Raw genomic sequence first — 26,373 nt, forward strand, 5'->3', positions numbered from 1 at the left:
CCAAATTTTCCCCATTTCCACCTAAATCTTTTCCCTCCAAACTCTCCTAAAATTTCCCTATTTCTTCTGATTTTCCACCCAAATTTCTACATTTTCCTCCCTATTTTACCCCAAATTTCCACATTTTGCACCCAAATTCCCACTTTTCCCACCCTTAACCCCCACAATTTCTTGACCCAAACTCTCCTAAAATTTCCCTCTATTTCTTCGGATTTCCACCCAAATTTCCACATTTTCCTCCCTATTTTACCCCAAATGTCCACATTTTGCACCCAAATTCCCACCCAAAATTCCCACATTTCCCACCCTTAACCCCCACAATTTCTTGACCCAAACTCTCCTAAAATTTCCCTCTATTTCTTCTGATTTTTCCCCCAAATTTCCATTTTCCTCCCAATTTTAACCCAAATGTCCACATTTTGCACCCAAATTCCCACCCAAAATTCCCACATTCCCAACCCTTAAATCCAAAGTTTTTGGACCCAAATTTTCCACAATTTTCCCCCAAAATTCCCAAATTTTCCACAATTTTCCCCCAAAATCCCCAAATTTTTTGCCCTTGACCTCATCAATTTCGACCACAAAAATCCCACATTTCCCCCCCAAATCCCCCACATTTTTCACCAAAACCCCCTCGTTTTCCCCCAAAAAACCACACAATTTTTTCGTTTCTTTTGTTTTTTTTTACTCCCGCTTTATTCCCTCCTTTCCGGGCCCCATTTCGGGGCCGTTCCGGGCGATTTTGGGCCCTCAGCGCCTCCGGGGGCTGCGGCTGCGGCTGCGGCGCTTCCGGGATCCACTGGGGGGCGCCCTGGCCCCGGCCCCGCCCCCTCCTGAGGGCCGCGAGTGGGCGGGGTTTGCGCCCGAGGAAGCTCCGCCCCCCGCGGCGCCGGCCCCGCCCCCCGCGGCGCTGGCCCCGCCCCCCTGGCGCTGCCGAAGCTCCTCCTCCTCCTGCTCCTTCCGGCGCCGCTCGCGCTCCCGCGCCCGCGCCGCCCGCTCCGCCTGCTTCTGCAGCAGCTGCGCATGCAAATTTATGCTAATTAGGGAGCGCTCGGAGCCCCACAGCATTGGGCGAAAGAGCTTTAAGAGTTTCGGGTTTTTTTTCCCCAAAAAAATCCCGGTTTTCCTCGTTAAAATGCGAATTTTTTCACTTATTTTTTACCTCAAATTCTTGATTTTTTTTAAGTTTATAATTTTTTAATATTTTTAAAATAATCTATTTTTAATTTATTATTTTTTCCTCAATTTTTCTCCCATTTTTCTCCATTTTATCAAATTTTTCGCCTCATTTTTCACCTCAAGTTCTGATTTTTTAAATTTTATATTTTAAAAATATTTTTAATATACTTTACATTTTTTATTAATTTTTTTCTAAATTTTTCTCATTTTTCTCCTATTTTTCCCCATTTTTTTCCATTTTTTCAAATTTTTTCCCTTTATTTTTCACCTCAAATTCTGAAATCTTTTTACTTTTATATTTTTTAAATTTTTTTTATATAATTTACATTTTAAATAATTTTTTCTAAAATTTTCTTATTTTTCTCCCATTTTTCCCCATTTTTTCCCATTTTTTTAAATTTTTCCCCACATTTTTCACCTCAAGTTCTGATTTTTTAAATTTTATATTTTAAAAAAATTTTTAATATAGTTTACATTTTTTATTATTTTTTTTCTAAATTTTTCTTATTTTTCTCCCATTTTTCCCGATTTTTTCCGAGTTTTTCAAATTTTTCCCCTTATTTTTCACCTCAAGTTCTGATTTTTTAAAATTTTATATTTTAAAATTTTTTTTAATATAATTTACATTTTTTATTTTTTTCTAAATTTTTCTCCCTTTTTTCCCCATTTTTTCCCCTTAGTTTTCACCTCAAATTCCAAATTTTTTCTAAATCCCCAAATTTTCCCTCTAAAGTACCCCGAAAATTCCCCATAAAATTCAAAACTTTTAATAATAAAATTAAAAAAAAAATTCAATAATTTTAAAATAAAAATTTTAAAAATCCCTTAAAAAAACCCCCAAGTTTTCCCTCTAAAATCTCTCAATAATTGCCCCTAAAATTCTAAAATTTTAATAATAAAATAATAAAAAAAATTTAATAATTTTAAAATAAAAAATTTTAAAAATCCCTTAAAAACCCCCAAATTTTCCCTCTAAAATAAAAAAAAAAAAATTAAAAATTTCTTTAAAACCCCCGAATTTCCCTCAAAAACCCCCAGATTTTCCCCCAAAAACCCCAAATTCCCCCCAAAAACCCCAAATTTCCCCCCAAACCCCTCCCCTCTCCCCTTTACCCAGAGAACCGCCATGCAAACGATATGCAAATGAGCACCTGGGAGTCGGTCAGCGGCAGCCAATAGATGCACGGCGCCGCTTTGGTTTTCCGGAACAAATCGTCCAAGAGCTTGGCCGGGGGCTCCTCCGGGGGCTTCTCTGCAAAGGGGGCGGAGCCAAACCCTCAGGGACACGCCCACCCCGCTCACAAAGCCACGCCCACCCTGCTTTACCTCCCCTTATTTGGTTCTTAAGCCACGCCCACGCTGCTTTACCCCTGCCCTTTGGGGTTTAAGCCACGCCCGTTTGTCCTAAGCCACGCCCATTTAGCAGTAAATTTAAATTTTTAGGCCACGCCCACTTATTGTTAATTAGAGTTTAATTGGGGTTGACCCACACCCTCTTTGAAATAGGCCACGCCCACTTAACAATAATTTATTTTAAATTAAGCCACGCCCATCTTGCTTTAATTAGGGATAAACCACGCCCACTTTGAACTAGGCCACGCCCACTTAACATCAGTTAGGTTCAAATTAAGCCACGCCCATCTATCGATCATTAGGGTTTAATTGGTGTTAAGCCACGCCCACTTTCTCATAGGCCACGCCCACTTAGATTAGTTACTTCTAAATTAGGCCACACCCACCTAACCTTAATTGGGCTTTAATTTGTGCTAAACCACACCCACTTTGCCCTAGGCCACGCCCACTTAGCAACATTTTAAGTTAGGCCACACCCACCTATTGGTAATTAGACTTTAATTGGTGTTAAGCCACGCCCACTATGCCCTAGGCCACACCCATCCTGCAAACCGCCCCTTTTAGCACTAAATGACCATATATGGTCATTAGGCCACGCCCACCATCTCTTTAGCCCCTCCCACCGCTCCTTAAACCACTCCCATTGCTGCTCATGACCATAAATGGAAACCTGGCCACGCCCACTGTGGTTAAACCCCGCCCATAAACCTCTGGCCACGCCCACATTGCCATAGAAAGGAAATCAGTGAGGCTGAAGCCCCTCCCACAACCTCATCATGCCCATATATGGTCATTAAGCCCCGCCTACCACCTCACAAGCCACTCCTACTCATTTACATACATCTGACAAGCTTTAAACCCCTCCCACTTTCCATAAATGGACATTAAGCCCCTCCCACACACTTTAAACCCCTCCCACTTTCCATATAAGGCTATTAAACCCCACCCACACCCCTAAGCCCCTCCCACAAATGCTAAACCCCTCCCTATTTCCATAAATGGACATTAAGCCCTTAAGACCCTCCCACTGCTTTTAAGCCCCTCCCACAGACTGGAAACCCCTCCCACTTTCCATATATGGCGTTTAACACCTTCCAACCCCTTTAAACCCCTCCCACACACCTGAAGCCCCTCCCACCTCCCTTTAAACCCCTCCCACCACTCCTTAAGCCCCTCCCATTTCCATATATGGTCATTAAGCCCCTCCCAATCCCTTAAATCCCCTCCCACCCCTTCCAACCCCTCCCATTCAAGCCCCTCCCACTTTTTCAAGCCCCTCCCACCCTCACGCCCCGCCCCTTTTCCCTTTTAAAGCCACACCCACCTTTCCTCTCGGGCCGCGCCTCCCTTTGTCCCCGCCCCTTCTCCTTGTCCCCGCCCCCTTGTGGGCGTGTCCTGCCGCTCCTGCCCTCTCGGGGGGCGTGTCCCGGCGTGGCCCCGCCCCCCGGTGGGCGTGTCCCGGGGCTGGGGGCGGGGCTTTTGCCCCTGTCCCATTCCCGCTGTTCCCGGGCCCGTTCCCGCCGGGATCGTTCCCGCTCTCGCTCCGCCCACTGCCAAGGCTCCGCCCCCCGGGGGGCGTGGCCGGGCGGGGACACGCCCCCTTGGTGGGCGGGGTTAAGGGAGGAGGAGGAGGAGGAGGAGGGGGGGAAAGGAGGGGAGGGGCGGGGCTGGAGAGGGGAGGGGCTTGAGGAAGGGGGCGGGGCCAAGAGGCCGCGGTGGAAATCGAGCTGAGAATGAGGGGAGGGGGAAAAAACAAAAATTTTAAAGTTTTGACCCAAAAATTTCAGGAATTTCACCCCAAAATCCACCCAAAAATTCCCCAAAATAAAAATTGTAAAATTTTACCCAAAATTTCGGAGTTTTAGCCAAAAAAATTCCCATCAAAACGCCTCAAACGTCACCGGTTTTGCCCCAACATTTCTGCCCAAAATTCCCAAATTCTTACCCCAAAATCTTCTTAAAATTTCCCCCAAATTCCCAAATTTTACCCCGAAATTCCCCCTAAAATTTTTCCCAAATCCCACAAAAAATTTCCCAAAAATTCCCCCAAAAATTTCCCAAAAACTCCCAAATTTTAACCCCAAAATTTCCCAATTTACCAAAATCTCCAAATTTTACCCCAAATTTCCCCAAAATCCCAACCCAAAATCCCCAATTTTAACCCAAAACTACCCCAAATTTCCCCCATAAACCACACCAAAAAAATCCCTTTTTAAACCAAAATTTTCCCAAAATTTACCAAATTTTACCCAAAATTCCCCAAGAAATTTCCCGAAATTCCAAATTTTTTCCCAAATCTCCCAAATTTTATCCCAAAATTCCCAATTTACCAAAATCCCCAAATTTTACCCCAAATTTCCCCAATTTTTACCCAAACCATCCCCAAATTTCCCCCATAAACCAAACCCAAAAATTCCAATTTTAACCCAAAATTCCCCCAAAATCTCCCAATTTTTTCCCAAATTTCCCCCATATTGCCCCAAATTTCCCTCAAATCCCCAAATTTTACCCCAACTTTCCCTCAAAATTCCTCTCAAATGGCCCAAATTTGCCCAAAATCCCCAATATTTACCCCAAAATCCCCAATTTTAATCCCTCAAAACCACACCAAAAGAATCCAATTTTCCACCAAAATGACCCCAAAATCCCTCAAATTTTCCCTAAAAATTGCTCGAAAATGGCCCAAATTTGCCCAAAATCCCCAATTTTCCCTCAAAATTCCTAAATTTTACCCCAAATTCCCCTCAAAATTTCTCTAAAATGGCCCAAATTTGCCCAAAATCCCCAATTTTAACCCCACAAAACCACACCCAATAAATCCCATTTTACACCAAAATGACCCCAAAATCCCCGAATTTTCCCCCAAATTTCCCTCAAATTTTTCCAAATTTTGCCCAAATTTGCCCAAAATCCCGAATTTTACCCCAAATTTCCCTCGAAATCCCGAAATTTTCCCCCAAATTCCCCCAAAATCCCCAATTTTAGGCCCACACAACCACACCAAAAAAATCCCATTTTCCACCAAATTTGACCCAAAATCTCCCAAATTTTCCCCAAAACTGTTCAAAAATGGCCCAAATTTTCCCAAAACCCCAAATTTTACCCCAAATTTTCCCTCAAAATTCCTCTAAAATGCCCCAAATTTCCCCGAATTTCCCCAAATTTGCCCAAAATCCCCCAATTTTTACCCCACAAAACCACACCCAAAAAATCCCATTTTACACCAAAATTCCCCCGAATTTTCCCCAAAATTGTTGGAAAATCCCCAAATTTGCCTGAAACCCCAAATTTTAACCCAACTTTCCCTCAAAATTCCTCTAAAATGGCCCAAATTTGCCCGAATTTGCCCAAAATCCCCAAATTTTACACCAAAATCCCCAATTTTAGGCCCACACAACCACAAGAAAAAAATCCCATTTTCCACCAAAATCACCCCAAAATCTCCCATTTTTTCCCCCAAAATCCCAAATTTTCCCCCCAAATTCCCCCAAATTTGCCCAAAATCCCCAATTTTCCCCCAATTTTCCCCAAAATCTCCCAATTTTACCCCAAATTTCCCCATAAACCAAACCAAAAAAATCCCATTTTCCACCAAAATTACCCCAAAATCTCCCAATTTTTTCCCCAAAATCTCCCAATTTTCCCTCAAATTTCCCCAAAATGCCCCAAATTTCCCCAAATTTGCCCAAAATCCCCAAATTTTACCCCAAATTTTCCCTCAAAATTCCTCTAAAATGCCCCAAATTTGCCCAAAATCCCCCAAATTTTCCCCATAAACCACACCCAAAAATTCCAATTTTAACCCAAAATTCCCCCAAATTTCCCCCAAAATCTCCCAATTTTCCCTCAAATTTCCCCCAAAATCTCCCAAATTTTCCCCAAATTTCCCCCAAATTCCCCCAAAATCCCCCAATTTCCCCAAATTTCCCCAAATTTGCCCAAAATCCCCCAAATTTCCCCCATAAACCAAACCCAAAAATCCCATTTTAAACCAAAATTCCACCCAAAATCTCCCAAATTTTCCCCCAAAATCCCCAAATTTCCCCAAATCCCAAAAATTTTCCCCAAATTTTCCCTCAAAGTTCCTCTAAAATTGCCCAAATTTGCCCAAAATCCCCAAATTTTACCCCAAATTTCCCCCATAATCCACACCAAAAAAATCCCATTTTCCACCTAACTTCGACCCAAAATCCCCAATTTTTCCCCTAAAATCCCCGAATTTCCTCCAAAATCCCCAAATTTTCCCCCAAAATCCCCGAATTTGCCCAAAATCCCCAATTTTACCCCAAATTCCCCTCAAAAATTCTCAAAAATGGCCCAAATTTGCCCAAAATCCCCAATTTTAGGCCCACACAACCACAAGAAAAAAATCCCATTTTCCACCAAAATAACCCCAAAATCTCCCATTTTTTCCCCCAAAATCCCCAAATCCCAAAATTTTCCCCCAAATTTTCCCTCAAAATTCCTCTAAAATGGCCCAAATTTGCCCAAAATCCCCAAATTTTCCCCCAAATTTTCCCCATAAACCACACCCAAAAATTCCAATTTTAACCCAAAATTCCCCAATTTTCCCCCAATTTTCCCCCAATTTTCCCCCAAATTTCCCTCAAATTTCCCCCAAAATCCCCAAATTTCCCCCAAAATCCCCAAATTCCCCCAAATTTTCCCAAATTTTGCATTTTTCACCCCATTTTTGGCCTCACCTCCTCCTGCTGGGCGAAGTCGGCCGCCAGCACCTTGGGGTTGGACTGGGGCCATTTGACGCCGTGCAGCGCCTCCCGCGTGGCCACCGCCTCCTCCACCGAGCAATACTGGGGAAAAACGGGGCAAAAAACCCCGATTTTGGGCAATTTGGAAATTTGGGGCTTTCGGGGAAAAAAAACCCCACGAAAATCGGGCAAAATTTGGGGTTTTTAGGGCTTTTTAAAGGGAATTTTTCAGCATTTTTTAGTGCAAAATTTGAATTTTTTACCCATTTTTTTCTGTAATATTTTAATTTTTTTGCGGTATTTTTTTAATTTTTAGGGATTTTGGTCAGTTTAGAAAAATTTAAAGAATTTTTTAAAATTTTTTGATGAATTTTAAGGTATAAAATGATGATTTTTGGGTAAATTTTTAGGGATTTTGGGGAATTTGTGGGGAACTTTTGAGGGGATTTTTCGTGGTTTTTTTTGGTGTATTTTAAGTAGATTTTGGGGTTTTTTTTGAGGGTATTTTTTTGTGAATTTTAAGTAGATTTTGGGGGTTTTTGGGGGGAAATTTTAAGTTGATTTTGAGCAAAATTCCAGCGTTTTTAGGACATTTTTAAACTGATTTTTACCCTTTTTTTTAGATCTAAAATAATTTTTTGCCAATTTTTAGGAACAACTTTATAAATTTTAAAAAATTTGGGAAATTTCTGAAGTTTTTAGAGAATTTTTCTAAATTTCTGAAATTTTTGGAGAATTTTTCTAAATTTGTTAAAAATTTTGTGCAATTTCTGTTCCGGCCACCAGAGGGCGCCACCTTTGTTCCAATTTTTCCCCCTTCAAAATCTTCATTTTTGGCCCAAATTTCGCCATTTTTTCATGGAATTTTAGGGTTTTTTGGGGTGAATTTTAAGTTGATTTTGGGTTTTTTTTGGGGTGAATTTTAAGTTGATTTTGGGGTTTTTTTGAGGCTTTTTTTGGTGAATTTTAAGTTGATTTCGTGTTTTTTTTCTTGGTGAATTTTAAGTTGATTTTGGGGGTTTTTTTTGGGTGAATTTTAAGTATATTTTGGGTTTTTTGGTGACCTTTTTTTGGTGAATTTTAAGTTGATTTCGTGGGTTTTTTGAGTTTTTTTTTGGTGAATTTTAAGGCAATTTCGGGTTTTTTTGTGGGTTTTTTTGGGTGAATTTTAAGCTGATTTTAAGCCAAATTCTGGCATTTTTAGGACATTTTTAAACCAATTTTTTCACTTTTTTTTCAACTCTAAAATAATTTTTCACTAATTTTTAGCAACAACTTTATAAATTTTGAAAAATTTGGGAAATTTCTAAAATTTTTGAGGAATTTTCCCAAATTTGTTAAAAATTTTGTGCAATTTCCGTTCCGGCCACCAGAGGGCGCCACGTTTGTTCCAATTTTATTTCCTTCAAAATCTTCGTTTTTGGCCCAAATTTCGCCATTTTTTCATCGAATTTTAGGGTTTTTTAGGGTGAATTTTAAGTTGATTTTGGGGTTTTTTTGGGTGAATTTTAAGTTGATTTTGGGGGTTTTTTTTGGGTGAATTTTAAGTATATTTTGGGTTTTTTGGTGACTTTTTTTGGTGAATTTTAAGTTGATTTCGTGGGGTTTTTTGAGGTTTTTTTGGTGAATTTTAAGGTAATTTCGGGGTTTTTTTGGGTGAATTTTAAGCTGATTTTAAGCCAAATTCTGGCATTTTTAGGACATTTTTAAACCAATTTTTTCACTTTTTTTTCAACTCTAAAATAATTTTTCACTAATTTTTAGCAACAACTTTATAAATTTTGAAAAATTTGGGAAATTTCTAAAATTTTTGAGGAATTTTCCCAAATTTGTTAAAAATTTTGTGCAATTTCCGTTCCGGCCACCAGAGGGCGCCACGTTTGTTCCAATTTTATTTCCTTCAAAATCTTCGTTTTTGGCCCAAATTTCGCCGTTTTTTCGCTGGATTTCGGGGTTTTTTCGTGGAAATTTGAATTTTTTGGATCCAGTGGAGGATTTTGGGGTGAAATGTGTGGATTTGGGGCGGGTACCGTGACGAAGCAATGGGATTTGATGCGGTCGATCCAGAAGCCGTCGTCCTTGAGGCGCCCGGTGCGGCCCAGCAGCTCCTTCAGCTGCCCCAGCGTGAAGGGACGCACCTAAAAAAGGGGCGTGGTTTAATAAAGGGGCGTGGTTTATTAAAGGAGGCGTGGTCAGGCTAAGGGGGTGTGGTCAGGTGAGGCCACGCCCAAAAAAACCCGAAAAAAAAGGGGTAAAGTAGCCCAAAAATGGACAAAAAATGAGCCCAAAATGGACAAAAAACGACCCCAAAATAAACTAAAAATGATAAAAAATGACCCCAAAAATTACCCCAAAATAGACCCAAAAATGGACAGAAAATGACCCCAAAAAATGGACAAAAAATGACCCCAAAATGGACAAAAAATGACCCCAAAACGGACTAAAAATGACCCCAAAATGGACAGAAAATAACCCCAAAATGGACTAAAAATGACCCCAAAATGGACAGAAAATAACCCCAAAATGGACTAAAAATGACCCCAAAATGGACAGAAAATGACCCCAAAATGGCCCAAAAAATGACCCCAAAATGGAGTAAAAATAAGCAAAAATGGACAGAAAACGACCCCAAAATGGAGTAAAAATGAGCAAAAATGGACAGAAAACGACCCCAAAATGGAGTAAAAATGAGCAAAAATGACCCAAAAATGGAGTAAAAATGACCCCAAAATGGAGAAAAAATGACCCCAAAACTGATTAAAAATTACCCCAAAATGAACCCAAAATGGAGAAAAAATGGACAAAAAATGACCCCAAAATGGACAGAAAATGACCCCAAAATGACCCCAAAATGGACAAAAATTCCCAAAAAATCTTTTAGGAAACCCCCCGAAAATCCCCTCCCAAACCCCCAAAAAAAGACCCAAAAATGCCCCAAAATCGCTCAGAAATCACCCCAAAAATGACCCCAAATTCCCCCCAATCCCCTCCCCCACCCCAATATCCCCACGAGCCCCTCCCCCACCCCAAAATTCCCCAAAAAATCCCCAAAAAATTCACAAAAATTCCCAAAAAATCTTTCAGGAAACGCCCCCAAAATCCCCATCCCTCATCCCAAAAAAAGACCCCAAAATGCCCCAAAAATCCCTCAAAAATGACCCAAAATTTCCCACGAGCCCCTCCCCCACCCCAAAACGACCAAAAAATCCCCAAAAAATCCCAAAAAATCTTTTACAAAACCCCCTCCCAAACCCCCCAAAAAAGACCCCAAAATGCCCCAAAATCCCTCAAAAATCACCCCAAAAATGACCCCAAATTCCCCAAATCCCCTCCCCCACCCCAAATTCCCCACGAGCCCCTCCCCCACCCCAAAATTCCCCAAAAAATCCCAAAAAATCCGTTACAAAACCCCCTCCCAAACCCCCAAAAAAAGACCCAAAATGCCCCAAAATCGCCCCAAACGCCCGCCCCTCCCCCCCCCCGTTGGTTACCAGGTTGCAGAGGTGCACGATGGGGGAGGGGCGCTGGCGGGGGGGGGAGGGGCGGGGCGCGGCCCTCACGGGTTCGTCCACGGGGAGCAGCAGCGCCCCCGGCCGCCAGGGGGCGCCCTGGGAGCGGCGCGGCGGGGGCGGGGCCTCGCCTGAGGGAGAGGGGGAGGCGCTTAGTGATGACGTCATCAAAAAAAAATCCGGGGATTTTTGGTGGTTTTTAGGGGGTTTTTGAGGGATTTTTGGGGGTTTTATTGAAGCCCCTCAGGCCGATGGGGGGCGGGGCCTCGCCTGAGGGAGAGGGGAGGCGCCTAATGATGACGTCATCAAAAAATCCCGGGTTTTTTTGTGGGGTTTTTTGAGGGATTTTTGTGAGATTTTTTGGTGTTTTTTCAGCGGTTTTTGTGAGATTTTTTGGTGTTTTTTGAGGGAATTTTTTTGGTGTTTTTTGAGGGATTTTTGGGGTTTTTAGTGAAGGCCCTGGGAGCGGCGCGGCGGGGGCGGGGCCTCGCCTGAGGGAGAGGGGGAGGCGCTCAGTGATGACGTCATGGCGAAAAATCCCGGATTTTTGGTGGTTTTTTGGTGTTTTTTGAGGGTTTTTTGAGGGATTTTTGGGAGTTTTAGTGAGGCCCCTCAGGCCGATGAGGGGGCGGGGCCTCGCCTGAGGGAGAGGGTGGGGCGCTTAGTGATGACGTCATCAAAAAATCCCGGGTTTTTGGGGGGATTTTTTTGTAGGGATTTTTGTGAGATTTTTTGGTGTTTTTTGAGGGATTTTTTTGGTGTTTTTTGAGGGATTTTTGGTGTTTTTTGAGGGATTTTAAGGGGTTTTGGGGGTTTTAGTGCAGCCCCTCAGGCTGATGCGATGGCGGGGCCTCGGCTGAGGGAGAGGGGAGGCGCTCAGTGATGATGTCATCGCAAAAAATCCGGGAATTTTTGGTGTTTTTGAGGGATTTTTGGGATTTTTTGAGGGTTTTAGTGAAGCCCCTAAGGCCGATGGGGGGCGGGGCCTCGCCTCACGGAGAGGGGAGGGGCTTAGTGATGACATCATGGCGAAAAATCCGGGATTTTTGGGGATTTTTTTGAGGGATTTTTAGGGATTTTTTGTGGGATTTTTTTGGGTTTTTTGAGGGGTTTTTGTGAGATTTTTTTGTGTTTTTTGAGGGATTTTTTTTGGTGTTTTTTGAAGGATTTTTTTTGGTGTTTTTTGAGGGATTATTTGGGGATTTTTAAGGGAATTTTTTGGGTGTTTTTTGAGAGATTTTTTGGGTTTTTTGAGGGATTTTTAGTGAAGGCCCTGGGAGCGGCGCGGCAGGGGCGGGGCCTCGCCTGAGGGAGAGGGGGAGGCGCTTAGTGATGACGTCATGGCGAAAAAATCCGGGAGTTTTTGGTGTTTTTTGGGGGTTTTTGAGGGATTTTTGGGATTTTTTGAGGGTTTTAGTGAAGCCCCTCAGGCCGATGGGGGGCGGGGGCCTCGCCTGAGGGAGAGGGGGAGGCGCTTAGTGATGACGTCATGGCAAAAAATCCGGGAATTTTTGGGATTTTTTGAGGGATTTTTGGGGTTTTTTAACGGATTTTGAGGGATTTTTGGGGTTTTTTAAGGGATTTTTGGAGAGTTTTGAGGAATTTTTGGGGGTTTAAGCGAAGCCCCTCAGGCCGATGGGGGGCGGGGCCTCGCCTGAGGGAGAGGGGCGGGGCCTCGGGATGACATCATCGCCAAAAACTTCCCCGGATTTTTGGGTTTTTTTTTGGGAGGTTTATGTGCAACCCCGCCCCCCCCCCCATTTTGTATTTTTAAGCTCCTCCCCCTCTTTTAAGCCCCGCCCTCTCATTCTCCAAGCCCCTCTCCCACCCTTAGAATGGCTTTTAAGCCCCTCCCCCTTTAAGTTTAACCCCACCCACAAAAACTTCTGGCCACTCCCCCTTCCCATTAAGCCCCTCCCCTTCATTTAAGCCCCTCCCGCTTTTAAAGCCCCTCCCCCACTCACCTCCTTTCCCCTCCCCCTCTCCCGATGTGGGCGTGGCCGCTGCGGGGGTGGGGGCGGGGCCTGTGCCGGCCCCTCCCCCTCCTCCCATGGATGTGGCTGTGGTGGGCGGGGCCTGTCCCGGGTGTGGGAGGGGCTTGTCCTGGCCCCGCCCCTCGTCGCTCTCCTCCCCCTCCTCTTCCTCCTGCCCCTCCCCCCGCCCGTTCTCACCCACGGAGGCCGGGACCACCTGAAATGAAAGGGGGCGGGGCTTAGCAAAAAGGGGCGGGGCTAAAGGGGAGGGGTTTGACAAAAAAGGAGGAGGGGCTTATTGGGAAGGGGAGGGGCTTAAATAAGGGGGGTTAAAAAGGGGAGGGGTTAAATGGGTAGGGGAGGGGCTTAAGAAAAGCATATGGAGGGGAGGGGCTTAGAAAAGGGGAGGGGCTTAAAGGGAAAGGCTTAAATAGGGGAGGGGCTTAAAGTAGGGGAGGGGCTTAAAAAAGGAAAGGGCTTAAAGTAGGGGAGGAGCTTAAAGTAGGGGCGTGGCTTAATGAAAAGGGGTTTTAGAAAGGGGAGGGGCTTACAGGGGAAGCGCTTAAAAAGGGGAGGGGCTTAAAGTAGGGGAGGGGTTTAAAAGGGGAGGGGCTTAAAGGGAAAGGCTTAAAAGGGGAGGGGTTTAAAAGGGGAGGAGCCTAAAAAGGGGGAGGGGCTTAAATAGGGATTTAAAAGGTGGGGAGGGGCTAAAAGGGGAGGGGCTTAAATTATTAAGGTCTTAAAGGGGCGGGGCTTGGTTAAGGGGAGGGGCCTAAACGATGTTTTGAAGGGGCGGAGCTTAAATGGAGAAATAGATAAAATGGGAGGGGCTTAATCAGTGTTTGAACGGGTAGGGGAGGGGCTTAATGGGGTGGGGCTTAAAGGGGAGGAGTTTAAAAATGTGGGAGGGGCTTGAAGGGGTTGTAAAGGGATTGTGGGCGGGGCTTTTGGGAGGGGGCGTGGCCTCACCTGAGTGACAGTCCTGCAGATCTTCAGGTGGGGGGAGGGGAGCAGCAGCGAGGGGGGGTGGGGGAGGGGCGGCCCCGCCCCGGAGGCGGGGCCAGAGTTGGAGGAGGCCACGCCCCCTTTGTCGGGCCCCTCCCCTTCGGCTTCAGGCCCCTCCCCCATGAGGGCGGGGCCGTCCCCTCCCCCCTCCAGCAGCTCGGCCCCGCCCCCAGCGCGGATCTCGGGGATGAGGCTCTGAAAATGGGGGAGAAACGGTGAAAAATGGGAAAAATGGGGAAAAAGACAAAAAATTGGGAGGAAAAATGGGAATTTTGGGGAAAACGACAAAAAAATTGGGGGGAAAACTGGGAGTTTTGAGGGAAAAAAATTTGGAGGAAAAATGGGAATTTTTGGGGAAAACGACAAAAAATTAGGAGGGAAAATGACAAAATTTGGGTGAAAAAATGGGAATTTTTAGGAAAAAAATTGGAGGAAAAATGAGAATTTTGGGGGAACAGTGTGGAAATAAAAATTAAGCAAAACCCTGGGGAAAAAAATTTTAATTTTGGGGCAAAAATGACCAAAATATGGTGGGAAATTATACCAAAAAAGGGGAATTTTGGGTTAAAAATGCAAGGAAGAAAATGGGTATTTTGAGATTTAAAAGTGAAGGAATTTATGAGGTAAAAATAGAGGGAAAGAAATGAATTTTTTAGGGAAAGAAAGGGAAAATGGGGGGTTAAAAACCGTAATAAAATTAAAAAAAAAAAGGAAATAAAAAAATTTTAAAAATTTAACCAAATTTTAAAAATTTTACAAAAAATTATTAACATAATAAAAATATTTTAAATTTAAAAAAATTAAAAATAATTTAAAAAAATTTAAAGAATTTTAAAAATTTAAAAAAATTTGAAAGAAATTTAAAAAAAATTTTAAAAATTATAAAAAAGTCAATAAAAAATTTGAGAAATTAAAAAAATTAAAAAGAACTTGAAAAATTCAAAAAAATTTAAAATAATTTTTAAATAATTTAAAGATATGTAAAACATTGAAGAAAAATTTTAAAATTTAAAAGCATTTTTAAAAATTAAAAATAAATTATTAGACATTAAAAAATATTATTAAAAAATTTTAGAAAATTTAAAAAAAAATTTAAAAAACAATTTTAATATCTAAAAAACAAATAATAATAAAAATTTTTAATTTTTTAAAAAATTTAAAAAAAGAATTTAAAAAATTTAAAAAAGGAAAAAAATTTTCAAAAATTTAAAATAAGAATTTAAAAAATTTAAAAAAGGAAAAAAAATTTATAAAAATTAAAAAAAATAGAAAGGAATAAAGAAAAAAATTTAAAAATTTTAAAAATTTAAAAAATAGTTTAAAAAAATTATAAAAAATTTAAAAAAATTTTTAAAAATTATAATTTTTTTTTTAAATTTAAAAAATATTTTTAACAAATTCTATAAAATTAAAAAAAAATAAAAAATATTTAAAAAAATAAAAAAAAAAACCCTAAAAATAATTTAAAAAAATTTTTAAAAATTATTAGAAATAAATGGAAATTGGGGATTTTTTGCTTGGTGGCTCAGAGAGCGGAAGGGTGGGTGTGGGCGGGGCAGGATTTGGGTTGAAAACGGACGATTTTGGGTCGATTTTGGGCCGATTTGGGCCGATTTTGGGCGTTTTTGGGCCGATTTTGGGTGATTTTGGGTCGATTTTGGTTGATTTTGGGTGATTTTGGGCCGATTTTGGGCGATTTTGGGCCAATTTTGGGCAATTTTGGGCGATTTTGGGCCGATTTTGGGTGTTTTTCGGGTCCCACCTTGAGCGAGTCGGTGCTGATGCTGATCGAGGGCTTCTTGGGCGCCGTCGCCCCCCAGCGCCGCTTCCGGGGCCCCCCCGCGCCGGCCCCGCCCCCTTCCGGCTCCGCGCTGACTCTGGCTGCTAATTAACAACGCTAATTAATTATTCAATCCATTAACTGCCCATTAAATCAATTGTTTAACCCGTTGTTTAATTAGTTTGGTGTTGATTATTGTCTCCCCATGCTGTGTTAGCTCCGCCCACTTCCGGTTTCACCCCCACTTCCGGTTTCATGCTGCCCCTGGCTGCTAATTAACAACGCTAATTAATTATTCAATCCATTAACTGCCCATTAAATCAATTGGTTAACCCGTTGTTTAATTAGTTTGGTGCTAATTATTGTCTTCCTCCCTGCCCTGTGTTAGCTCCGCCCACTTCCGGTTTCAGGCTGCCCCTAATTAACAACGCTAATTAATCAATGAATCCATTAACGAGACACTAAATCAATTGTTTAACCCGTTTTTAGCCCGTGGTTTAATTAATTGGGGTGTTAATTATTGTCTTCCTCCCCACACGGTGTTAGCTCCGCCCACTTCCGGTTTCACCCCCACTTCCGGTTTCAGGCTGCCCCTGGCTGCTAATTAACAACGCTAATTAATTATTCAATCCCTTAACGAGCCACTAAGTCAATTATTTAACCCGTTGTCAGCCTGTGGTTTAATTAATTGGGGTGTTGATTATTGTCTCCCCACACTGTGTTAGCTCCGCCCACTTCCGGTTCCAGTCCGCCCCTGGCTGCTAATTAACAACGCTAATTAATTCATTAACCCATTAACGAGTCACTGGTTTAACCCCCATTGTTAACCTGTGGGTTAATTAGTTGGGTGTTAATTATTGACTCCCCACAATGTGTTAGCTCCGCCCACTTCCGGTTTCACACCCACTTCCGGTTTCAGGCTGCCCCTGGCTGCTAATTAACAATGCTAATTAATTATTCAATCCCTTAACGAGCCACTAAGTCAATTGTTTAACCCGTTGTTTAATTAGTTTGGTGTTAATTATTGTCTTCCTCCCTGCCCTGTGTTAGCTCCGCCCACTTCCGGTTCCAGTCTGCACCTAATTAACAACGCTAATTAATTAATCAATCCATTAACGAGACACTAAATCAATGGTTTAACCCCGTGGGTTAATTAGTTGGGTGTTAATTATTGTTTCCCTGCGTTGGCACCGCCCCCTAACTCTAACCCTGGTTGCTAATTAACATCATTAATTAGTTATGCTGTTAATTAGGGCTTAATTGAACTAATTGATCCGGTGTTTAATTAGTAATTTGTTATTAGCGCCCTCCGCCTGCAGGCGGGCCCTGTCTCCTAATTAACACCCTTATTAATTCATTAATTTGTAATTAATCTAATTAATTAGTTCACTATTAAGTCCTCAATTTAATTATTAATATTTTAATTAGCCGTTAATTAATGGCCCCTGAGCACTGGCCCCGCTCTTGTCTGGGTCCAGGCTGCCTTGGCTGTTAATTAAATAATTAACCCATTAATTAGCAGTTAATTTAGCTAATAACTGGATTAATTAACCCTAAATTTAAATGATTTTTCTATTAATCCGCCCAAAATTTAATTGATTATACTATTAATCATCCCTTAATTTAAGTTAATTGATTAAAATAAATTAAATTAATTAAATTATCCATTAATTAGCGGCCCTGTCTGCCTCCAGGCTGCCCATTAACAATGCCTGCTAATTAACAATTAACAATGCTAATTAGCAATGCTAATTAGCCAATAAACCCACTAATTAAGATATTCATGATAAACTAATTCAATTACTTAATTAACCATTTAACTCTTAATTAACCGCAATGTAACCGATACCCAAGCTAATGAATGCCCGAGGCCCCACCCATTTTCCCAAAATTTGCATAAACTAATTACCCGACCCACCCTCATTAATCTCATTTAAATATTTTTAAGCATTGAGCCACGCCCACATCAAAGCCACACCCACTCTTACCCCATCCATTAAAACATCACGGGCCACGCCCACCTCATTTATATACACATTTAGATCACACCCAATCCTTGTGCCTAATTTGCATATTAGGCCCCTCCTACATTTAATCGCTGCTGATCAAGCCCCGCCCCTTCCCAATCTCATTTCAATATTAAGCCCCTCCCACTCTCCTAAACCTTATGTAAATTAAATCATGTCTATTTCCCTTAAAGCCCCGCCCCTTCCACACCCTCATTTGCATATTAAATCCCGCCCACCATCAACATTGCATAAATCAAAGCCCACCCATCTTTCTTTAAGCCCCGCCCCTCCCCTCATTACCCAATGAAACCCCGCCCACCCTCCCAAACCCATCCCACATTAAACCCCGCCCATCTCCATTTAAACCCCGCCTCTTTCCTCACCCTCATTTCCATATTAAACTCCGCCCACTACCCTAAACCTATTTGGCATGAAGCCCCGCCCACTCCTCTAAACCCTCCTAAATTCAAGCCCCACCCACTTCCCTTTAAGCCCCACCCCTTGCTGTCTCATTTCCATACTAAACCCCTCCCATTCCCTGAATCCTTCCTCATTTTGGCCCCACCCATTTCCCTTTAAACCCCACCCCTTTTCCCATGCTCATTTCCATATTAAACCCCTCCCACTCCCTTAAACCCTTCCAGATTTAGGCCCCAGCCATTTCCCCTAAATCCCCGCCCCTTCCCTACCCTAATTTCCATATTAAACCCCTCCCACTCCTTTAGACCCTTTCAAATTTAGGCCCCACCCATTTCCCTTTACGCCCCACCCCTTCTTCCACCCTCATTTCCATATTAAACCCCTCCCATTTCCCCTAAACCCTTCCAAATTTAGGCCCCACCCATTTCCCTTTAAACCCCGCCCCTTCCTCACCCTCATTTCCATATTAAACCCCTCCCCCTCCTCCCAGACTGGCCTAGGTTGAAGCCCCACCCATTGCTATTTAAGCCCCACCCCTTTTCCCATGCTCATTTCCATATTAAACCCCTCCCACTCCCCTAAACCCTTCCAAATTCAAGCCCCCCCCATTTCCCTTTAAACCCCGCCCCTTTCCTACCCTCATTTCCATATTAAACCCCTCCCACTCCCCCAAATCTCTCCAAATTTAAGCTCCACCTATTTCCCTTTAAACCCCGCCCCTTTCTCATCTCATTTCCATAGTAAACCCCTCCCACACACCCAAACCCATGTAAATTTAAGCCCCACCCATTTCCCTTTAAGCCCCACCCCTTCCCACCCTCATTTCCATATTAAACCCCTCACAAACCCAAAACCCTTATAAATTGAAGCCCCACCCCTTCCCCACCTTAATTTCCATATTAAGCCCCTCCCACTCCCCTAAACCCTTTCAAATTCAAGCCCCCCCCATTTCCCTTTAAACCCCGCCCCTTTCCTACCCTCATTTCTATATTAAACCCCTCCCACTCCCCCAAATCTCTCCAAATTTAAGCTCCACCTATTTCCCTTTAAACCCCGCCCCTTTCTCCTCTCATTTCCATATTAAACCCCTCCCACTCCCCCAAACCCTTTTAAATTTAAGCCCCGCCCCTTGCCCAACCTCATTTCCATATGAAACTCCTCCCACTCCCCCAAATTTTTCTAATTTAAGCCCCACCTATTTCCCTTTAAGCCCCACCCCTTCCCACCCTCATTTCCATATTAAACCCCTCCCACCCCCAAACCTTTATAAATTGAAGCCCCGCCCCCTTCCCCACCTTAATTTCCATATTAAACCCCTCCCACTCCTTTAAACCCTTCCAGATTGAGGCCCCACCCATTTCCCTTAAATCCCCGCCCCTTCCCCCTCTCATTTCCATATTAAACCCCTCCCACTCCCCCACCCCTCTAAATTTAAGCCCCACCCCTTTCCCACCCTCATTTCCATATTAAACCCCTCCCACTCCCCCAAAACCCTTTTTCATTTAAGCCCCGCCCCTTTCCCCACCCTCATTTCCATACCAAACCCCTCCCACACTGTCTTCAATTGAAGCCCCGCCCATTTCCCCCTCAAGCCCCGCCCCCTTTTAGGCCACGCCCACTCACACAGCACCGCAATCTTCCTCTTGAAGCCCCTGGGCGTGGCCTGGGGAGAGACGGGGGCGGGGCCAAAGGAAGGAGGGGAGGGGTCAAAGGGGGGGCGTGGCATCAGCAAAAAGGGGGCGGAGCTTAAATCTCCACCCCCTCCCCGTTGGTTTTGCAGTCCCCGCCCCCTCCCTCCCGAAGCCCCTCCCACACTTCCATATTTGGCGCGAGGGGGCGGAGTCACGCGGAGTCCTTGGGAGGGGATTTGGGGCCTCTCAAAAGTCGAATTTTTCACCCCAAAAACTCCAAATTTTTGGGGTTCTCAAACTTCGCTTTTTTCGCCCCGAAAACGAAAATTTCGGGGCTTTTTCCGTGTCCTTTTTCCGCCCCAAAAAAACGAAATTTTGGGTGTTTTAAAAGTCCATTTTTCACCTTAAAAACGGAATTTTTGGGGTCTCCCGAGTCCATTTTCTGCCCCCGAAAAAATCCGAATTTTGGGGGTTTTAAAATCCAGTTTTTTCACCCCAAAAAAATTAAAAAATTAGGAAATTTTTGGTGTTTTAAAAGCGCGTTTTTCACCTTAAAAACGGAATTTTTAGGGGGGATCTCCGGGTCGAGTTTTTTTTAGTTTTCTGCCCCAAAAAATGAAATTTCGGGGTCTCCGAGTTCGGGCTCGTCCTAAAAGTCGCCTTCACCCCAAAAAACCAAAACGTAAAAAACCCCAAAATTTTGGCGCTTCCGGGTCCATCTTCCGCCCCCAAAATTGGCATTTTTGGGGGTCTCAAAATTCGATGGTTTTGCCCCAAAAGTGAAATTTTTTGCTGCCTCCAAAGTCCATTTTCGGCCCCAAAAAATGAAATTTTTGGGGGTTTTTTGAGTCCTGTTTTTGCTCCATAAATGAAGATTTTGGGGTCTCTTCATCCTTCTCAAAAATTGGAATTTTTGGGGTCTTCAGGCTCCGTTTTTGGGGTTTCTGGGCCCAATTTTGGGGTTTCTGAGTCCATTTTCGCTCCATAAATGAAAATTATGGGGTCTCCAGGCTCCATTTTTGGGGTTTTTGTGCCCATTTTTGCCTCAGAAATGAAAATTTTGGGGTCTCCAGGCTCCGTTTTTGGGGTTTCTGGGTCCATTTTTGCCACAAAAATGAAAATTTTGGGTTCTTCAGGCTCCGTTTTTGGGGTTTCTGGGCCCAATTTTTGGGGTCTCCAGGCTCCATTTTTGGGGTTTTTGTCCCATTTTTGCCTCAGAAATGAAAATTTTGGTGCCTCCAGGCTCCATTTTTGGGGTTTCTGGGCCCAATTTTGGGGTTTCTGAGTCCATTTTTGGGGTTTCTGAGTCCATTTTCGCTCCATAAATGAAATTTTTGGGTTCTTCAGGCTCCGTTTTTGGGGTTTCTGGGCCCAATTTTGGGGTTTCTGAGTCCATTTTTGGGGTTTCTGGGCCCATTTTTGGGGTTTCTGGGCCCATTTTTTGGGGTTTCTGGGCCCATTTTTGGGGTCTCCAGGCTCCGTTTTTGGGGTTTCTGGGCCCATTTTTGGGGTTTTTGGAGCCCATTTTTGCCTCAGAAATGCAAATTTTGGGGTTTCCAGGCTCCATTTTTGGGGTTTCTGGGCCCAATTTTGGGGTTTCTGGGCCCAATTTTGGGGTCCCCAGCTCCATTTTTGGGGTTTCTGGGCCCATTTTTGGGGTTTCTGGGCCCAATTTTTGGGGTCTCCAGGCTCCATTTTTGGGGTTTTTGTGCCCATTTTTGCCTCAGAAATGAAAATTTTGGGGTTTCCAGGCTCCGTTTTTGGGGTTTCTGGGCCCATTTTTGGGGTTTCTGGGCCCATTTTTGGTGTTTCCAGGCTCCATTTTTGGGGTTTTTGTGCCCATTTTTGCCTCAGAAATGCAAATTTTGGGGTCTCCAGCCTCCATTTTTGGGCTTTCTGGGCCCAATTTTGGGGTTTCTGAGTCCATTTTTGGTCCCATAAATGAAAATTTTGGGGTCTCCAGGCTCCATTTTTGGGGTTTTTGGGCCCATTTTTGGGGTCTCCAGGCTCCATTTTTCTTCCAAAAACGAAGATTTTGGGGTTTTTTTTGAGTCCATTTTTCTTCTAAAAACGAAGATTTTGGGGTCTCAGCCTCCGTTTTTTCTCCATAAACGAAGATTTCGGCGTCTTTGGATACCAAAAAATGAAATTTTTGGTGTTTCTGAGTCCATTTTTCTTCTATAAACGAAGATTTTGGGGTCTCAGGCTCCATTTTTCTTCCAAAAATGAAGATTTTGGGTTCTTTGCTCCATCTTGCCCCAATTTTTGCAGTTTTTGGGGTTTTTCTGAGTCCATTTTTTCCCCAATTTTTGGGTTTTGAGTCCATTTTTCCCCAATTTTTGGGGTTTTTCTGAGTCCATTTTTCCCCCAATTTTTGGGGTTTTCTGAGTCCATTTTTTCCCCAATTTTTGGGTTTTTGAGTCCATTTTTCCCCAATTTTTGGGGTTTTTCTGAGTCCATTTTTCCCCCAATTTTTGGGGTTTTCTGAGTCCATTTTCCCCCCAATTTTTGGGGTTTTTCGAGTCCATTTTTCCCCCAATTTTCGCAGATTTTGGGGATTTTCTGAGTCCATTTTTTCCCCCAATTTTCGCAGATTTTGGGGTTTTTTCGAGTCCATTTTCCCCAATTTTTGGGGTTTTTGAGTCCATTTTCTTCCCCAATTCTTGCAAATTTTGGGGTTTTTCGAGTCCATTTTTTCCCCAATTTTTGGGGTTTCTCGAGTCCATTTTTTCCCCCAATTTTTGGGGTTTTCTGAGTCCATTTTTTCCCCAATTTTTGGGGTTTTTGAGTCCATTTTTTCCCCCAATTTTCGCACATTTTGGGGTTCTTTTTCCAGTCCATTTCCCCCCAATTTTCGCAGATTTTGGGGTTTTTCTGAGTCCATTTTTCCCCAATTTTTGGGGTTTTTGAGTCCATTTTCCCCCCAATTTTCGGGGTTTTTTCAAGTCCATTTTTCCCCAATTTTCGGGGTTTTTCTGAGTCCATTTTCCCCCCAATTTTCGCAGATTTTGGGGTTTTTCCGAGTCCATTTTCAGCCCAAAAAACGAAATTTTTGAGCTTTTTGAGTCCATTTCTGCAGATTTTGGGGTTTTTGTGAATCCATTTTTTACCCCAATTTTTGCAGATTTTTGGGGTTTTTCGAGTCCATTTCCCCCCAATTTTTGGGGTTTTTTTGGGTCCATTTTCCCCAAATTTTTGGGGTTTTTCTGAGTCCATTTTTCCCCCAATTTTTGGGGTTTTTCGAGTCCATTTCCCCCAATTTTTGGGGTTTTCTGAGTCCATTTTTCCCCCAATTTTCGCACATTTTGGGGTTCTTTTTCCAGTCCATTTCCCCCCAATTTTCGCAGATTTTGGGGGTTTTCTGAGTCCATTTTTCCCCCAATTTTTGGGGTTTCTCGAGTCCATTTTTTCCCCCAATTTTTGGGGTTTTCTGAGTCCATTTTTCCCCAATTTTCGGGGTTTTTTCGAGTCCATTTTCCCCCAATTTTTGGGGTTTTCTTTCGAGTCCATTTTCCCCCAATTCTTGCAAATTTTGGGGTTTTTGTCTCCATTTTCTGCCATTTTTCCCCCAATTTTTGGGGTTTTTTTTTTCCAGTCCATTTCCCCCCAATTTTCGCAGATTTTGGGGTTTTTTGCCCCAATTTTTTTGGTTTTTTTTTTTGTGTATGGGGAATTTCTGCCTTCAGGGGTTGGGGCTCCTCCCCCCGAGCTCCTTTTTGGGGCCTTTTGGGCTTTTTCCGGAAGGTTCCGAGCTCCTTTTTGGGGGGGTTCCGGAAGGTTCCGCTGGGTGCCCAAAAAAGAGACGTGTGGGGGGTCCGGGGGGTGGGGGAGGGGAGGGGCGGGGGGGGGAAAAAAAGGGGGGGGGAGGGGAGGGGGGAGGGGGAGGGGCCCAGGTTTGGGATGGGGGGGGGGGGGGGAAACCCCCGAGGTTGGGGAAAAAAAATCGAAAATTTTGGGAAAAAATTTGAAATTTTGGGGAAAATATTTGAGATTTTTGGGGAAAAATATTGAGATTTTTGGGGAAAAAATTGAGATTTTTGGGGAAAAAATATTGAAATTTTGGGGGAAAATTGAAATTTTTGTGGAAAAATTGAAATTTTTGGGAAAAATTGAAAATTTTGGGTAAAAAATTGAGATTTTTTGGGAAAAATTGAGAATTTGGGGAAAAAAATTGAGATTTTTGGGGGAAAATTGAAATTTTTAGGGAAAAAGTTGACATTTTTGGAAAAAAATTGAGATTTTTGGGAAAAAATTGAAATTTTGGGGGAAAATTCAGATTTTTGGGGATTAAATTCAATTTTTTTGGGGATTAAATTGAATTTATGGGGAACATTTCCAATTTTGGGGAAAAACTTCCAATTTTGGTGGATTAGTCCAATTTATTGGAGAAAATTCTGATTTTTGGGGAAAAAATCAAATTTTGGGGATTAAATTCCAATTTTTGGGGGATTAAATTCCAATTTTGGGGAAAAATTTGAAATTTTTAGGGAAAACTCCGATTTTTGGGAATTAAATTCAATTTTTTGGGGATTAAATTCAATTTTTTGGGAAAATTTCCAAGTTTTGGGGATTAAATTCCAATTTTTAGGAAAAATTCTGATTTTTGGGAAAAAAATTGAAATTTTGGGGAAAAAATCAAATTTTGGGGATTAAATTCAATTTTTGGGGAATTAATCCCATTTTTGGTAGATTAATCCAACTTTTGGGGATTAGATTCCAATTTTTGGGGAATTAATGCAATTTTGTGGAAAAAATCCAATTTTTTAGGAAAAATTCTGATATTTGGGGAATTAATCCAATTCTTGGGAAAAAAAATCCAATTTTTGGGAAATAAATTTTAATCTGGGGAAAAAATTCAAATTTTGGGGGGATTAATCCAATTTTTGGGGATTAAATTCAATTTATGGGGATTTAATCAAATTTTGGGGATTAAATTCAAATTTTTGGGGATTAATCCCATTTCTGGAGATTAAATTCAATTTTTGGGGAATTAACCCAATTTCTGGGGATTAAAAATCTCAGTTTGAAATGAAAAAACAAAAATCTCGATTTTGGGTTAAAAATCCCAACTTTATGTAAAAAAAAAATTTTTTGAATTTTAAATTAAAAACCCAAATTTTGTGCTTCAAATTCCCGGTTTTGGGCTAAAAAAAAAATCCACATTTTTGGGTTAACCCCCCCCCCCCCAAATTTTGGGTTAAACCCCCCAAATTTTGGTTTAAAAAAATCCAATTTTGGGTTAAAAATTCCCATTTTTGGGCTAAAAAAATCCAAATTTTTGGGTTAATCCCCCCCAAAATTTTGGATTAAAACCCCCCAATTTGAGTTAAAAAATCCAATTTTTGGTTAAAAAATCCAATTTTGGGTTTAAAAAATCCAATTATGGGTTAAAAAATCCAAATTTTTGGGTTAACCTCCCCCAAATTTTGGGTTAAAACCCCCTAATTTTGGGTTAAAAATTCCAAATTTTGGGTTAAAAAAATCCAATTTTTGGGTTAAAAATCCCCATCTCAGAGTGGGAAATAAAATCCCCAGTTTTGGGCAAAACCCCACAATTTTGGGGTAAAAAATCCAAATTTTGGGTTAAAAAAATCCAATTTTTGGGTTAAAAAATCCAAATTTTGGGTTAAATATCCCCATCTCAGGTGGGAAATAAAATCCCCAATTTTGGGCAAAACCCCTCAATTTCGGGTTAAAAAACCAAAAAATAAAAAAATTCTCAATTTCGGATTAAAAAACCCCCAATTTTTTCCTCCAACCCCCCCCCAAATTTGGGGCCAAACCTGGAGATTTTGGGGTTTTTTTTTTTCCACCCCTCCCCCCCCCCTCCCTCCCCCCCCCTTCCAGGGCCGCCCCTCCCCCCCCTTTTAGCCCCTCCCCCACCCCCCCTTTTTTTGGTGTCGGGGTCCCCTTGGCCCCGCCCCCTCCCCGGTTTGGCCCCGCCCCCTCCCGCGGTTGCCGTGGTTACCTCGGGGGGGGCGGGGCTGGGGGCGGCTCCCGGCTCCATGGGCGGCGCCGGCTCCGAGCTGGGGGGGCCAAACCGGGCACGTTTGGGGCTTTTTGGGGGCATTTTTGGGGGGTTTTGGGAATTTTTAGGGATTTTTTTGCCCCCTCGTAAAAAACCCGATTTCCCTCAAAAATCCCCAATTTCCCTCAAAAATCCCCATTTTTCCCTCAAAAATCCCCAATTTCCCACAAAAAGCCCCAATTTCTCACAAAAATCCCAAATTTCTCCTTAAAAATCCCAAATTTCCACTTAAAAATCCCCATTTTCCCCACAAAAATCCCCATTTTCCTCACGAAATCCCCAATTTCCCCTCAAAAATCCCAATTTTCCCATCTAAAAACCCCATTTTCCCCACAAAAATCCCAAACTTCCCAAAAAAATCCCCATTTTTCCCTCACAAAATCCCTTTTTTCCTCTTTAAAATTCCCCAAAAATCCCAATTTCCCCTCAAAATCCCCATTTTCCCCACAAAAACCACAAATTTCCCCTCAGAAAAATCCCCTTTTTTCCCTCAAAAACCTCTTTAAAATTCCCCCAAAAAATCCCAATTTTCGCCTTATAATATCCCCAATTTTCCCCCCAAAATCCCTTTTTACCCTAAAAATTTCCCATTTTTCCCTCACAAAATTACTTTTTTCTCCTAAAAAACCCCAATTATCCCACAAAAATCCCAAACTTCCCACAAAAATCCCCATTTTTTCCCTCAAAATTTGCTTTTTCCTCCCCCAAAAAATCCCCAATTTTTGCCTTGCACAATCCAAATGTTCCACATAAAAATCCCCAAAATCCCCAAAAAAA

At 42.4% G+C, this 26,373-nt stretch overlaps 2 protein-coding genes across 3 annotated transcripts; one reads left to right on the plus strand and one right to left on the minus strand.

Moving 5' to 3' along the window:
- Positions 1-672: 672 nt before the first annotated feature.
- Positions 673-25,817, minus strand: ACIN1 (apoptotic chromatin condensation inducer 1). 2 transcript variants are annotated; one of them, XM_071420221.1, is made up of 11 exons: positions 25,537-25,817; positions 19,561-19,600; positions 15,491-15,612; positions 13,693-13,923; positions 12,715-12,940; positions 10,733-10,881; positions 9,272-9,379; positions 7,236-7,343; positions 3,857-4,259; positions 2,331-2,431; positions 673-1,017 (listed from the first exon to the last, which is right to left on the minus strand). In XM_071420221.1, exons 1-11 carry the CDS (start codon positions 25,636-25,638, stop codon positions 751-753), a joined length of 1,857 nt encoding a protein of 618 aa, XP_071276322.1. In that variant the 5' UTR covers positions 25,639-25,817; the 3' UTR covers positions 673-750. The 2 variants fall into 2 exon arrangements, with proteins under 2 accessions (XP_071276322.1, XP_071276323.1); XM_071420222.1 differs by having other exon boundaries at positions 15,491-15,609; positions 25,537-25,816.
- On the plus strand, positions 20,437-21,752 carry LOC139586664 (uncharacterized). Its single transcript, XM_071420238.1, has 6 exons — positions 20,437-20,537; positions 20,579-20,663; positions 20,811-20,853; positions 20,916-20,958; positions 21,044-21,489; positions 21,532-21,752. The coding sequence occupies exons 1-6, from the start codon at positions 20,437-20,439 to the stop codon at positions 21,750-21,752; spliced, it is 939 nt and encodes a 312-aa protein (XP_071276339.1).
- Positions 25,818-26,373: the final 556 nt, after the last annotated feature.

This window comes from Agelaius tricolor, unplaced genomic scaffold (assembly GCF_023055355.1).
Source record: "Agelaius tricolor isolate 1412-34295 unplaced genomic scaffold, bAgeTri1.0.p SCAF_129, whole genome shotgun sequence".
Taxonomy (NCBI): domain Eukaryota; kingdom Metazoa; phylum Chordata; class Aves; order Passeriformes; family Icteridae; genus Agelaius; species Agelaius tricolor.

What these genes read in the sequence shown, in the direction of transcription:
- LOC139586664 (XM_071420238.1), top strand. Translation starts at nt 20,437, where the DNA reads ATGAAGATTTTGGGGTCTCTTCATCCTTCTCAAAAATTGGAATTTTTG. An exon ending in TCCGTTTTTGGGGTTTCTGG is followed by an intron (nt 20,664 to 20,810) that starts GTCCATTTTTGC and finishes TGGTGCCTCCAG; the next exon opens with GCTCCATTTTTGGGGTTTCT. An exon ending in CCCAATTTTGGGGTTTCTGA is followed by an intron (nt 20,959 to 21,043) that starts GTCCATTTTTGG and finishes TGGGGTCTCCAG; the next exon opens with GCTCCGTTTTTGGGGTTTCT.
- ACIN1 (XM_071420221.1), bottom strand. Translation starts at nt 25,638, where the DNA reads ATGCCCCCAAAAAGCCCCAAACGTGCCCGGTTTGGCCCCCCCAGCTCG. An exon ending in TCTGCAGGACTGTCACTCAG is followed by an intron (nt 12,941 to 13,692) that starts GTGAGGCCACGC and finishes CTTTCATTTCAG; the next exon opens with GTGGTCCCGGCCTCCGTGGG. An exon ending in ACTTCGCCCAGCAGGAGGAG is followed by an intron (nt 4,260 to 7,235) that starts GTGAGGCCAAAA and finishes CCTCATTCTCAG; the next exon opens with CTCGATTTCCACCGCGGCCT.